Source organism: Macrotis lagotis, chromosome X, assembly GCF_037893015.1.
Source record: "Macrotis lagotis isolate mMagLag1 chromosome X, bilby.v1.9.chrom.fasta, whole genome shotgun sequence".
NCBI lineage: Eukaryota > Metazoa > Chordata > Mammalia > Peramelemorphia > Peramelidae > Macrotis > Macrotis lagotis.
This window is the reverse complement of record NC_133666.1, coordinates 184,204,380-184,217,862: the sequence shown is the minus strand read 5'-3', so window position 1 is coordinate 184,217,862 and position 13,483 is coordinate 184,204,380. Positions and strand designations below refer to the sequence as shown.

At 45.2% G+C, this 13,483-nt stretch overlaps 1 protein-coding gene across 2 annotated transcripts; it reads left to right on the top strand.

Moving 5' to 3' along the window:
• The first annotated feature begins 184 nt into the window (after positions 1–184).
• On the top strand, positions 185–7,941 carry TGFB1I1 (transforming growth factor beta 1 induced transcript 1). Of its 2 annotated transcripts, XM_074207976.1 has the most exons (12): positions 212–261; positions 904–954; positions 2,426–2,541; positions 2,644–2,696; positions 2,834–2,964; positions 3,053–3,140; positions 3,328–3,436; positions 3,640–3,837; positions 6,658–6,831; positions 7,070–7,151; positions 7,365–7,513; positions 7,592–7,941. In XM_074207976.1, exons 1-12 carry the CDS (start codon positions 249–251, stop codon positions 7,856–7,858), a joined length of 1,431 nt encoding a protein of 476 aa, XP_074064077.1. In that variant the 5' UTR covers positions 212–248; the 3' UTR covers positions 7,859–7,941. The 2 variants fall into 2 exon arrangements, with proteins under 2 accessions (XP_074064078.1, XP_074064077.1); XM_074207977.1 differs by lacking the exon at positions 904–954 and having other exon boundaries at positions 185–261.
• The last annotated feature ends 5,542 nt before the right edge of the window (positions 7,942–13,483 follow it).

Below are 13,483 nucleotides of genomic sequence, written 5' to 3'. Positions count from 1 at the left end.
TGTGTCCCGCTAGCCCTATTCTTGTCTGTCACCCCCGGGGCTCCCCTCAGGCCCCCTTCTCCAGCCTCTCTCCACGCTCGGCTCCATCCCACCCCCAATCCCATCTGGTCCCCGCTTCCTTACATGGTCACGGCCGGGGCCTCCCTCTCCCGGACGTCCCCCCTCCCCCCGCTGTCTCCCGCCCCCCCAACCGGACACAGCCCCCGCCCTGCTGCTACCCCTCAGCCAGCCAGCCCGGCACCCCAGCCATGGAGGACCTGGGTGAGTGGGGCTGCGAGCCCCGGGGCCACGAGCCCTTCCCTCCCAGCTCCGGCCGCCCCCATCTGCTTCTGGCCCCTCTCCCTACAGCTCTGGGGGGGGGGGGTGTTGCTTCCCTGCACCGCACCTCCTCGTCTCTCCCCATTTCTATTTATCTCTGACTGCTTTTTCTCTTTCATTCTTCATTTCTGTCTCAGTTCTGTCTCCTCGACCACTCCCCGCCTCTCGTTGCTTCTCTCCTTTTTCTCTTTTCTTCTCTTTCTCCCTCTTTCTCTTCCCCTCCCTCTCTTCCTCCTGCCCAGCTCCACGTCTCCCTTCCTGCCTCTCCCTTCCTGCATTTTCCCCCCTAGTCTTTTCTCCCGAGGAATTAAGGTCCACTAGTGGAAAGGCTGGAGGGACCTGGGAGAGGAGCCGAAGGAACCAGATACCTGAGTTCTGAGAGCGGAACAGAGAGGGGGGCGTTATGTTGGTAACAGGGAGGATTCCTGGGTGTGGGTCTGCAGAAGAAAGCTTCGAGCTAGAGAGCAAGATACCTGGGTCATAGGAGAAAGGCCATAGTGGGGGGAAGGGAAGGGATTGGGAGGGGGAGTCAGACCACCGGGGGTATACTTCTCTCCGGGTGACTGTCTCTCTTTCCCCTACCAGGTGACTCCGCCTCCCCCATATCCCCTCTTGGACCACGTATTGTGGTCTTTGGTAGGTAACCCAATCCAGGGGTGTGGGAGTCTGGCAGATTATTTAATGAAAGGGCAGAGAAGAAGGATAAGAAGTTTGAAGTCTGAAGAGGTTTGAAAGAAGGGACTGGGGAATAGATCAGCTAATGGGAAACTGAGGCCGGAAGTCCAAATTTTTAAATGTGAGAAAGGGCCAATTGTGAAATTGAATTGAAAAAGAGACAATAACCCTAATACAAGAGCCAATGAAGTATCCAAGGAAAGATAAAATCTGAAAACCTAGAGTTCTAGACATAATTATCACCTCATAGTATCATAGGTTTAGAGCCAGAAGGGGCCTTCCAGGCTCTCTATTGTTACAATTGAGGAAAGTGAGACCTAGAGAGGTTAAAAATGGGACTTTCTGACCTGGGAATTGAACCTAACCCTTCTCAATTCCAAGTCTAGTGACCTATCCACCACACAAGGTTGTCTCTCTCTTGTCCACTTATTTCTTTGTGAATGATAGATCTAGGGTTGGACAGCATCTCTCTCAGAGACTATTTAGTCCAATTTCCTCACTTTATAGCTGAGGAAACTGAGGTTTGGGCATATACAGTGACTTGACTGAGGTCATATAACTCGAGTCAGAGGTAGGTTTGAAGCTAAATCCTCTCAATCCAAGAAACAATGAAGTGACAAAGTAAATAGGGAATGAAGTTTGGAATCAGGAAGACTCTTCCTGAGTCCAAATCTGGTCTCAGATATTTGCTAGTTGGATTACCCTGTTCAAGTCACTTTACCTTATTTGCCTTAATTTCCTATCTGTAAAATGAGTTTAAAAAGGAAATGGCAAACCACTCCAGTATCTTTGCCCCCCCACAACAGAAATCCAGATGGGGTCACAGAGTCAGACTACTGAACATCAAAACCTTAGCTGGAATCTCCACGGTTGCTACTTACTACCTTTTGGCCAATCTTCCATCTATCAGAGTGCAATATCAGCATCACAGGTTCATTATGAAGACCAAATGAGATAACTGGAAAATATTTTCTAAATCTTAAGATGTTCTATGAATGTCAGCTATCATCACTTTTTCAGGGTCTCAGTTTTCTATTCTGTAAAATGAGTGAGTTGGAGTGAGTAATAAAGGGATTAGATGGCCTATAATGTCTGTTACAGTTTATAATCCTATGACCTTACAGAAGTTGTTTTGAGGATTAGATGACACAACTGCTTTACAAGTACAAGGGCTTTCATGGCTGAAAGTAAAATACCCAACCTGGCAGAGCTCCCAGGATTGGCCAAGGATGAAACAGCTTGGCCATATTGTGTTGCTCCCAGCTTTTACCCTTGTATGGAGCCTGTGACCCTGTGATTGTCTAACTTTTGATTTCTGACACCAACTCCAACTTTGGATCCCTTTCAAAGATTCACATCCTCTACCTAGACCAACTCAGCCCCTTAATCTGTAAATTATCCTCTGGACCACTCATTCAGAGTCCTCTTACAGATGCTCTTTTATCTGACCTGGAGTCTACAACATCCCACATTCCCCGGGCTGGGACTCTTCGGGACCAGCCCCAAGAAGCCACCACTGCTCCTCCTCCCTATAGCCAGCAACCGCAGGTAAGAAGAGCAGAGCTAAGGGTTGTGGGTTTACTGGGTTGAGGAGGGGGCCCTTTGTTTGAAGTTTCTTTCCAGCCTCAGATGTATTGCTTATCTCTGCAGAAGGTGGCCAGGGAAACCTCTGGAGCCTCAGGAGACAAGGATCATCTCTACAGGTGAAGGGTCTTGGGATTGTCCTTTAGAGGTTGGTGGGACAGATGTTTACCAAGGGGCTTGCTCCCTCTATGCCATTTGGCCTCTGGTCTGAATCTCTTTTATTCCTGAGTCCCTCAATTTCCCCTCTCTGCTCTAGCACTGTGTGTAAACCTCGTTCCCCAAAACCAGCGGCACCCCCATTCTCCTCCAGTGGTGTTCTTGGTGCTGGTCTTTGTGAGTTGGATCGCCTCTTGCAGGAGCTCAATGCCACACAATTCAATATCACAGGTAAGAGGAAAGGGAGACTTGAGGCTAAGGGGAAGAGGCAGGAAGGAAGCAAGTAAGAGTGAGACTAACCATCCCTCCTTCCAACCAGATGAAATCATGTCCCAGTTCCCATCCAGCAAGGCATCTGATGGAGAACGAAAAGAAGAGCAATCTGAGGAAAAGAAAAGGCCCACCACGTGAGGATCTTGGAGACAGGGTTGGAAGGGCTACAGCCTGGTAGCTGGATTCCCAGGTCTGGGGCAGAAGTGGGAAGCATGGAGTCTGCAGATCCAAAGGGTTGAGGGTCTGGTAAGAGGGAGGAATGAGAGCTAGGGTTCTTGGGTCTAGAACCTGGAAGGACTGACCCACACTATCTCCCTGCAGCCCCCCTAGCCCGACGCCTCCTCAACTGCCAAAACCTTCAGCCACTTCAGCTACCTTGGAATTGGACAAGTTGATGGCTTCTCTCTCTGATTTCCGAGTACAGAACCATGTGAGCTGAAAAAAAGGTTCAAGGGTCTCCAGGGAGGGGTATTGGCTTTTCTTAGTCCCAGCCATTCTAATTCCTATACCCACCCCACTATCAGAGGGCATTTCCCACTCTTCCCCCCCACCCCATCTCCAAGTCCATCTCCTTCAGCTCAGTGAAACAGATGGGGGTCAAATGACAGTTGCCTCTATTTTATACCCTAATAGCTTCCTGCTTCTGGGCCTACTCCAAAGCCAGAGCTCAGCTCAGTGAGTGATACTACACCACCGCCCACCTCGGGGTCCACCACTGAGGGCAGCCTGGACACCATGCTGGGGTTGCTGCAGTCAGATCTCAGCCGACAAGGAGTCCCCACCCAGGCCAAGGGCCTTTGTGGTTCCTGCAATAAACCCATTGCTGGGCAAGTGAGTAAAGCCCCCCCAGAGCAGAAAGGAGGATCGAGGAAAGACAGACATAGACAATAGGTCACATACAAAAACTAGGCAATGGGTTACTGTTTTAGAATTGGTTAATTATAGATATATTGTGCAACTTCAGCTGAGCCCTCACTACTATGTAGCAAACTTATTGTGTATCATTTATCTACTACTTTTTGGTTCCACCCAACACTCATTCTAGACCTTCTCTTCAAAGTACACACATCCTTTGACACTTCAACCAAACCCTCCACCCTTTCATCAGATGATCTCACCCTGTTTTACTGAGATTGGGTCATCTTCATCTCAAAACCTGTATTTAGAGGCAGGATATATAGGCCAGTGCCTACATGGGAGTCAGGAAGTATTGGATACCAAACTAACCTCAGATGCTTCCTATCTATGTAAGCCTGGGCAAGTCACATCACCTGTCTGAGTTTTAGTCTCCTCATCTGTAAAGTGGAGGTCATAATAGCTCTTCACAGAGTTATGAGGATAAAAATTAGATTACATATGTAAAGTTTTTCAAACCTTAAATATCTATATAAATATTATTATCAATATTAATGTTCTGCCTTTATGGGGTTGAGTAAACTTGAACCCTCTATCTGAAATCCTGCTTCAATTTATTCTAGGATATAATTTCATTAATACATTAGGTTGAATCTTTATGTATTTATATTATATGTGTGTGTTTGTATGTGTTTATATATATAGTTTTGTGATAGCTTCCATATTTATATACATATATACAGACATATATACATCTTTCACATATACACATACTCATTGTCCCTAAAACATCTCAGTGTAGTTTTAAACTTTAATAGCTTAATAGATTTTGTGATAAATATTTTTCATATATATGTGAGATATAGCCATGTATTTCAATAACCTCTATATTTTCGTCATACTAAAAATTTTTAAAAATTTCCCTTGACCCTTTCCCCTTAAGCTGTCATCCCTCTCCTTCCCTCCTATAATTGCCAAAAAAGTAAACAGTCTGCATTCTTTGCCTTCCCTTCCTCATCGCCCACTCAGCTTTCAGCCCCTTCCATTTTGCCTTCTGTTCCCACCACTACTAAAACTCTTCTCTCAGAGGCCACAAATAACCACTTTTCTTCCTCCCAAATACAACAGACTTCCTCCAGTTCTTCTTCTCTTTGACATTTCTGTAGCTGACCATGAAATTGTGATCTGCAGGACCCTTGGAGAGAGGGAGATCTCAGACTCACCCAAATATTTCTGTATGCAGAGAATATTGAAAGAGAGTTAGCTTAGATAAATTATAACATTTGTCTTCACAGACAAATAGAACTTACAGACTGATAAGGAGGCGTGATACATAGCCTTAATATAAAACTAAATCTTAAGTATGTGATTTTTTTAAAAAAAGTGTTAGGGAAGGGGTGGCTAAGTGACACAGTGGACAGAGCACCGGCCTTGGAGTCAGAAGGACATGAGTTCAAATCCAGCCTCAGATACTTAATAATTACCTAGCTGTGTGGCCTTGGGCAAGCCACTCAACCCACCCCATTGCCTTGCAAAAAAAAAAAAAAGGGGAAAGGGGTATTATCATAGGGGAGGGGAGAGGAGGAGAAATAAGGAAATGATGTGAAGGTTGGAGGAGGCAGAAAAGGTTTGGTTACTGTGAAATCCAGTGCAACAGTAGATGGACAGTAATGGGGTCCTGTACCAGGGTAAAAAGTAGAAATATACAGGAAAGGACTTCTGGTATTGAAAAGTACTGGTAATTAACTGGATAGGAGAGAGGACTGAGGGTGAGAGGAGAGTCCAAGATTACCCCCAAGGTTTCTAACCCATTAAACTAGAAACCATGTTAGAAAGGGTAATGAGGCTACCTCACGCACAGGTGTGAAGTCAAAAGGAGGGATGCATTTAGGTAGAAAGATTAACCTTTAATCTTTCCTTATGTATAAAACAAGCAGATTGAGCTAAATAAAAGATTCATTTTAGCTGTTATCCTGAAGACAGAACAAAAATAGACTTCAGGGGAAAGGGGGCTTAAGGATCTATGTGGGTTTATTTGGGTGATGAAATGACCAAACTCTCCAATTCAGGGAGGATATGAAAAGGCTTAAATTTTAATTTGTAGATTACTGCAAAAGTTCATAAGATACTACAAAAAGTTGACAGTTAAGTTCTTTGGCGAAGCATCAAGAGAGTGAATTTCTGTAGAAGCAGAGGAATAAAAGAAGAAACAGCCCCAAGGTGGGCTGGTGAGAACATCAAGGATAGCTAAGAAGGAAGAAAGAATATGAGAAGTTCTTTAGAGAAGTCATGCTCCCAAGAAGTAGGCCACCTGCACAGGAAGACAAGCAAGCAAGGAATAAAATGTAGAGATAGAGCCTGGGCCATGGAGTCAGAAGGACCTAAGTTCAAATCCAGCCTCAGACACTTAATAATTAACTAGCTGTGTGACCTTTGGCAAGTCACTTAACTCCTTTACCTTACCCCCCCCCCAAAAAAAAAGAGAAGAGCAAAGGGATGGGAGAGGATGAGCCGGCTCTGGGATGGGTTGAAGGGTGATACATGCTCAGCATAGAGGGTACATTTGAATAAATATATTTGTCTGTCGATATTTCCCCAACTTCAATCCTTTGTTGCTATAACAAACTTTGAGATCCTGAGATTGAGATGCTGGGGTGGGGGAACCATCCAAGCGGTGTTAAAAAGGAGTAAGGGTGTGGTATCTTGTTGACAGATGAATATATAGAGACACAAGAAGTACCCTCAGCTAGGCTCCAATGTATCAGGGTGACCATTTGGTCCACTTCTTCTCCACAGGTAGTGACAGCTCTAGGCCGGACCTGGCACCCAGAGCACTTTTTATGTGGAGGGTGCTCGGTGGCTCTGGGGGGCAGCAGCTTTTTTGAAAAGGACGGTGCTCCTTACTGCCCCGAATGCTACTTCGAGCGCTTCTCCCCACGCTGTGGTCTCTGCAATCAACCCATTCGCCACGTAAGCCCCCCCCCCCCCACCTCTGGCCCTGGCTCATTGACTCTGGGTCTCCTCTTCCCTCTCCTCCACACCCTCACCCCATCCCCATCCCATTTGGGCAAACTTTCAACCCCAGGGACCCCTACACTTCCAATCACCTGGATCGGGCCCGCCTTTCCTCCTTCCTTCGGATTACCTATATAAAGCATCTTGGGAATCATAAAGCAGTACGGGACTGTGGATATTATTCTTATTGCAGAAGATGGTCACTGCCCTGGATACCCACTGGCATCCCGAACATTTCTGCTGCGTCAGCTGCGGGGAGCCCTTCGGGGAGGAGGGTGAGAGAGGCTCCTGGCACAGTCAGTGGGTCCCCCCCTTGCACCACCCCTCAGCCATTTCCCCCCATTCCTCCCCCCCACACTTTTATTTTGCTTTCACCTTTAGTCTGTCACCTCTCGGCTCCCAGACTGGCCCCGGTTCACCTTAGGGCCCCCGAGCCCCTGCCCTCTTCCAGTCTTCCCCCTGACCCCCTCCCCCGCCCGGACCCACAGGGTTCCACGAGCGAGAGGGCCGCCCGTATTGTCGCCGGGATTTCCTGCAGCTGTTCGCGCCCCGCTGCCAGGGCTGCCAGGGCCCCATCCTGGAGAACTACATCTCGGCGCTGAGCGCGCTCTGGCACCCGGACTGCTTCGTGTGCAGGGTGAGGAGGGACGGGGAAGGGCGGGGCCGGCCGGGGGCGGGGCCGCGGCGGCCGCCTCACCTGCCCGCTGTCCCGCAGGAGTGCTTCGCGCCCTTCTCCGGGGGCAGCTTCTTCGAGCACGAGGGGCGCCCGCTCTGCGAGAGCCACTTCCACGCGCGGCGCGGCTCCCTCTGCGCCACCTGCGGGCTCCCGGTCAGCGGCCGCTGCGTGTCCGCGCTGGGGCGCCGCTTCCACCCGGATCACTTCACCTGCACCTTCTGCCTGCGCCCGCTCACCAAAGGCTCCTTCCAAGAGCGCGCCGACAAGCCTTACTGCCAGCCCTGCTTCCTCAAGCTCTTCGGCTGAGCCCCCAGAAGGGCCCCCGCGAGGACAGGCCGGGCCGGGCAGGGGGGCCTGCTTCCTCCACAAACCCCGCTTCCCTCCCGGTCGTGAGACTTCCCTTCAGCACTAGACCCCGTCCAAAGGCGGCTCCTCTCCCTCCCCGAGAACCGATTCGAGAGCGGAACGCGTCTCCGCCGCGCTTAACCTTTTCATTAGAGCCCAGGGTCAGCGGACTCCCGACCCTTAACTAGATCCCTGTCCGAAGAGGAGTCCAGTCCTTCCTCCGGTTCAAGAACGGACCGCGTGTCCAAGTGCCCAGTAAATAGAGCCCAGTCCCAGGAGGGGCCATACGCATCACACAATGTGACAAACCCTCTCTTCTCCAAAAAACAAGGCTGGGGGGTGGGGGGGAGTCTCTTCCAAGAAGCAGTCCGACTATCCCTGAAGCTCCATCCCTCTGGGGATGTGGAGAGGCAGAGGAATGTAAAGAGAAATAGCCCCCCCCCCCCATTGGGAAGGGATGGTGGGAAGAAGTGCAGTCAAACTTACACTGATGGGCTCAAGTCTGCCCACAGGAATAGACTTTCAGGGGATGCTCAACTTGGGGGGGGGGGGGCTCTTGTCTAAGTTTTCCCAAATGTGGGCAATAGAATCAATCCCTCTCTAGGTTTCAAAGCACTTGCATTTTATGAAGAAAGAGTTTATGGGGATGGGACCAGATCCAAGAAAACTGAGGATCCAGGTTCTTCCTCAGGGTACTTTCTGAGCACCCTGGGTTTCCTTCACTGCTGTCCTCACCAATCTCTATATAAAAACACATTTCACTAACTGGCTTCCTGTGTTTGTGTTTTTAGCAAGGGAAGTCAGGTGCCTGGCCTTCCAGCCTTTGCCAGTTCTTTCTGGAATACACACCCTTTTTCTGTCTGAGTGCAGAAACACAAGCTTTGACCTGCTATAGAAAGGAATTCCTCTCTCTCTCTCTCTCTCTTTACATATATATGTGTGTATATATATATATATATATATATATATATATACACATATATATGTATATATATGTATATATATACATATATATGTGTGTATATATATATATATATATATATATACATATATATATATCCCCACCTCCTCCCTCCCCTCTCCCTCCTAGGGTTTACATTCTGACCCTGTGGCTCTAAGGAATCACGGAGAAGACAGAAAGTACCTTAGTGAATTAGACAATTTGAGCCAGAAGATTCATTAAAGACCATCCTGAGCCCTCTTTTACAAGGGAAGAAGCAAATGAAAAAAAGGAGAAGGAATTTACCCAAGGTCACATTGAGTTGGTGACAGAACTAGAAATCAAACCTGGTTCTCTATCTCCCCAATTTTTCTACCTATCCATACATTAATTCAACACATTTCTGAGCACTCTCATATGCTACATGTTATTAGTTACCATCCAATTAGGATCCTCTGTGGTGGAAGAAGTGAAAAAAAAAATTAGTGAAGAACCCATAGGCCTTAATTATAAATGTAGAGGCATGTGGGTATGTGATACAGGGCTGTTAGTTTATCTCAGGAGCTCTTGGGAAGAAATATACCAATCTTCTCACCCCCCCCCCACGCTGCTCAGTCTAGCTTGTCTCCTTAGTAATTCTCTCTCATCAGGTTCAAAAACAGTCATTATCAAAATTGCAGAAATTCTATCTTTAATTGGGTTGCCCCCCCAACCCAGAAGTTTCTTCTCCCATAACCTAGCTTCCCTTCTTTCAACCCACAAACTTATAGGTTTAGAAAAATCACAGTTGCCACCATGTAATTTATTACCAGTATCAAATAATAAACATAAACACCCAAAACAAGGCTGCAAAAGAGATCAAAGTCAGTCATTTCTGTCCTTGAAGAAAAACAAGGTGCAAAATGGAATTGCTGGTTTAGTGTGTTCTCAGTGCCATTCCTTTGCTACATTTTTTTTCTGGTTTGCTGGCCCACCCACCTACCTATTTACATCTTGCTTTCACCCTTTCACTTCCCTAGGAGTGGTCCCTCAAGAAAATCTGTGTCACTGGAGCCCTAAAACACAACTCTCCTCAGACTTCCTGTTTTTAGCCCAAGGATCTTCTAGGGAAGTTCTCCAAAGTCTGTGTGATCCTGAATTTCAGTAACCAAAATGTGTAAAGCCTGCCTCCTCACATGGGTGTCTCACATATACTTAAATTTTGGTGTCTGATCCCCAAACGGTCAGTTTCTCTCTTTGGTTCATTGCTTCCACTTGAAGTTCATTCACAATCATCTTCAAAAATAAAGTTTAGGTATAGCTTTCTATAGGTTTCTCTAAGTATGGATGTCATCCCTAACTCACACAGAGACAATGTACAGTTTATAAATATGGCAGCCTTTATTTCACCTCACAGAAAATGTGTTAACTGTGAATGTCTCTTAGGAGCCTATGAACAAATACAACAATACGCAGCACCCAAATGATTTATTTATTAGGATAAATTCTTTTATTTTAGTGAAGATTTCCCACAGAGTCCTAGTCTCCCCAAGACTTACAGTGCCACCCTGTGGTTTAGATTCTCATCCATATCACTAACCCAACCCACCAAGGTAAACAAACATTTTCCAGAACTTACTAAACAAGTAAGTCCTAGCTCTCAACCACATCCTCTCTTGGCCTGGGTCTCTTCAGTTTGAGGATTCATATGGCAGATGTGTTCTAAATCCCAATTCCTGGAACAATTTTAGCATCTCTCCAGTTCTGAACCAGAAATGTACAAGGTATTCCTGATGCACCATCTGTTTTGTCTTCAACCCTCTTTCCATTGATGGTTCAGATGATTTGGCGGGGGGTGGAGTTTGTCCAAAGTAGCATTTTTGTGTGGCTATGTATTGTGAGGCTGACAATAAGTCCCCCCAAATCTTAATTGATAGTTCTAAATCCAACATCCTTTTCTTGCCCAATGGAACAAGAAGCATATTTTGAAGCTAGAGTTAGCTCTAGAAGAGAATGGCAACAAAAATTTTCATCTTGAAAAGTGGGGGCATGGAGGATAAATTGAAGATTTGAGAATAGCTAAAAACTATCACCTAGTCTGGTCCCAAGTAACTTTCTTTTCTATATATTTTAATGATTTTTCCTTAGTATGTTGTTTCTGAACATGTATATTCTTTTTTCTCCAGTGAATAAACTGTTAAAAAAAATAACTTTCTTGGCTTGGAGTGTGTGATAGACAGGAGTAAAAAGGCCAGGAGGAGGGGGAGAAATAGTAGTAGAAAAGAAAGTCAGGCAAATAGGCATCAGGTATAATAGATCTCTGATTTAAGTAAGGAATAAAGGGAGTTCAGGAAACATAAGACTCAAGTTATATGCAACTTGGTGGTACAGTGGGCAGCTCATCCAGGCTTAGAGTCAGAAAGGCTTTCTCTTCCTGAGTTCATATTTGGCTTCAGAAATTTATTTAGCTATAATGACTGGGCAAATCATTTAAGCTTATTGTTCTCAGTTTCTTCATCTGTAAGATGAACTGCAGACCAAAATCACAAACCATTTCAATATTTTTGCCAAGAAAACATCAAAAGGGGTCATGGAGTCTGACATGATTCAAAAAATGACTGAGCAACAAAGTGCCTCAGATCAGGGGCATTATAATCAATTAAGGCTCCTTGTTATTTGTTCTTCTTTCTTAAAGAAAACTATGTCAATAGAGAAGTAATTCCATGGCTTGCATATGAACTGAATTTAAGTGAAGGAAGGCTATGCAAAATCACCAGCCTCACTTTCTCCTCTGGAACCACCTGGGTTCACTGGCCAGATATGGATCAGGAAGACTGGAGATGGCTCCATATGCACTGGGAGACCTCCATCAAGATCTTTAATTGGTTTCAGGAATGACTGAGGCAAAGGTCATTCAGCGATTAAGGTAGATTAGCTGTCTTCTCAAATCCTGTTTTATCTCTAGCATTTAGTAATATTTATTTTTTATTTTTGTGTGTGTCATTCTTCACATTTACTATACATATATTATTTTCTTGGTTCTGTGTAGAGGGCTAGCCCCTGGGAGTGATATTCACATATTCTTGGTGATCCTCTTCATCAAAGGTATGTGTGGATTATTGCTCATTATATGGATCCATTAGCTCACCAGTGAACCCTGACCTAGGATAATCTGTGGCTCCCGGGGTGGTTGCAAAAGATTTCTTTGATAGAGAAGTATGCAGATTTCTAAGAACAAATATTATGAATTCACCCAGGAAATTGTCTCCTTTAACCCGGCATTCCTGAGATAAGTTTTTGCTATAAAAAGGTCTGAGTTTCCAAAAATAAAGTTGGTAGATTTTCACTTCCCAACCTTTCGTATTTGGGTATGTTTTTCTACCCAACCTGATTCTCGGAAATTCATGTCCAGACTCAAACCAGAGCTATGGTGGGCTATAGTTCTGTTTTCTTTACTCTGCATCAGTTTCTGCAGATTTTTTCCTGCTTCTATATGTTCATCACACACATAAGTTCTTACAGCACAGTAATATTCCATTACATTCGTGTATCACAATTTATTTAGCCATTTCCCAATATCACAAAAAATACTGCTACAAATATGATGGATAAAATGGGAACTTTTTCTTATCAAATTCCTTGGATTATAGACCCAGTAATGGAATCTCTGATTCAAATTTTATAAACATTTTAGTCATTTTATTTGCATATTTTCAAATTGTTTTCCAAAATGGTTGTACCATTTGTACTCCACCAGCAATGTACGTGTGCCTATCTTTCCACAATCTCTCCAGAATTCTCTGTGAGCTGTCTTTTATTTTTGCCAATCTGCAGGGTATAAGGTGACCCTCTATAGAAGTGCATTTAAGAAGCCCTGCCCCTCCTGGGACTCTCCCACTCTCTTGGACTCTATCTGCAAGGATGATTAACTCTCTCTTTCCTTCCAGAGCCATGTCCTCCCAAACTAGGTCCTGCTGGAGCACCAAGAGCCCCCGTGCCACATGACTGGACTAAACCAGCCCCAAGACTGTCTGTCTGTCTGTCTCTGTCTCTGTCTCTGTCTCTCTCTTTCTCTCTCTCTCTCTCTCTCTCTCTCTCTCTCTCTCTCTCTCTCACACACACACACACACACACACACACACACACACTCAAACTTTGCCTAGCCTGTGCTCAAAGTGCTTATTGTTTATTTAGGAGTTTTAATCTGTATATTTTGTAAGTCTTCTATAATAAATCCCTAGCGGTTTTAAATTCCAGGGGGCAAGTGAATTTATTTGCTATTCAAAGAAACTCTCAATCTTCAATCAGTGACCCTAATTCTCAACTACAGCACTTGTATATACAATATATCTATGTGAGTTGTTAATATATCTTGTATATTAAACCCTTATCAGAGAAATTTGATACAAAGGATTGCCCCCTCTCTCATTTAACCACTTTCCTTCTTTTGGGTTTTTTTTTTTTGGCAAGGCAATGAGGTTAAGTGATTTGTCAAGGTCACACAACCAGGCAATCATTAAGTGTCTGAGGTCAAATTTGATCTCAAGTCCACCTGACTCCAGGGCCAGTGCTCTATCCATTGTTTCATCTAGCTGCCCCAGCCATTTTCCTTCTTAACTTAGTTGCATTAAGACTCTACAGAAGGTTTTCAATTTCAAAAATATATA

Excerpts from the sequence above, each read along its gene's own strand:
- TGFB1I1 (XM_074207976.1), top strand. Across the intron at positions 3,838-6,657 it reads ATAAACCCATTGCTGGGCAA|GTAGTGACAGCTCTAGGCCG; the intron begins GTGAGTAAAGCC and ends TCTTCTCCACAG. Across the intron at positions 7,514-7,591 it reads CGGACTGCTTCGTGTGCAGG|GAGTGCTTCGCGCCCTTCTC; the intron begins GTGAGGAGGGAC and ends GCTGTCCCGCAG.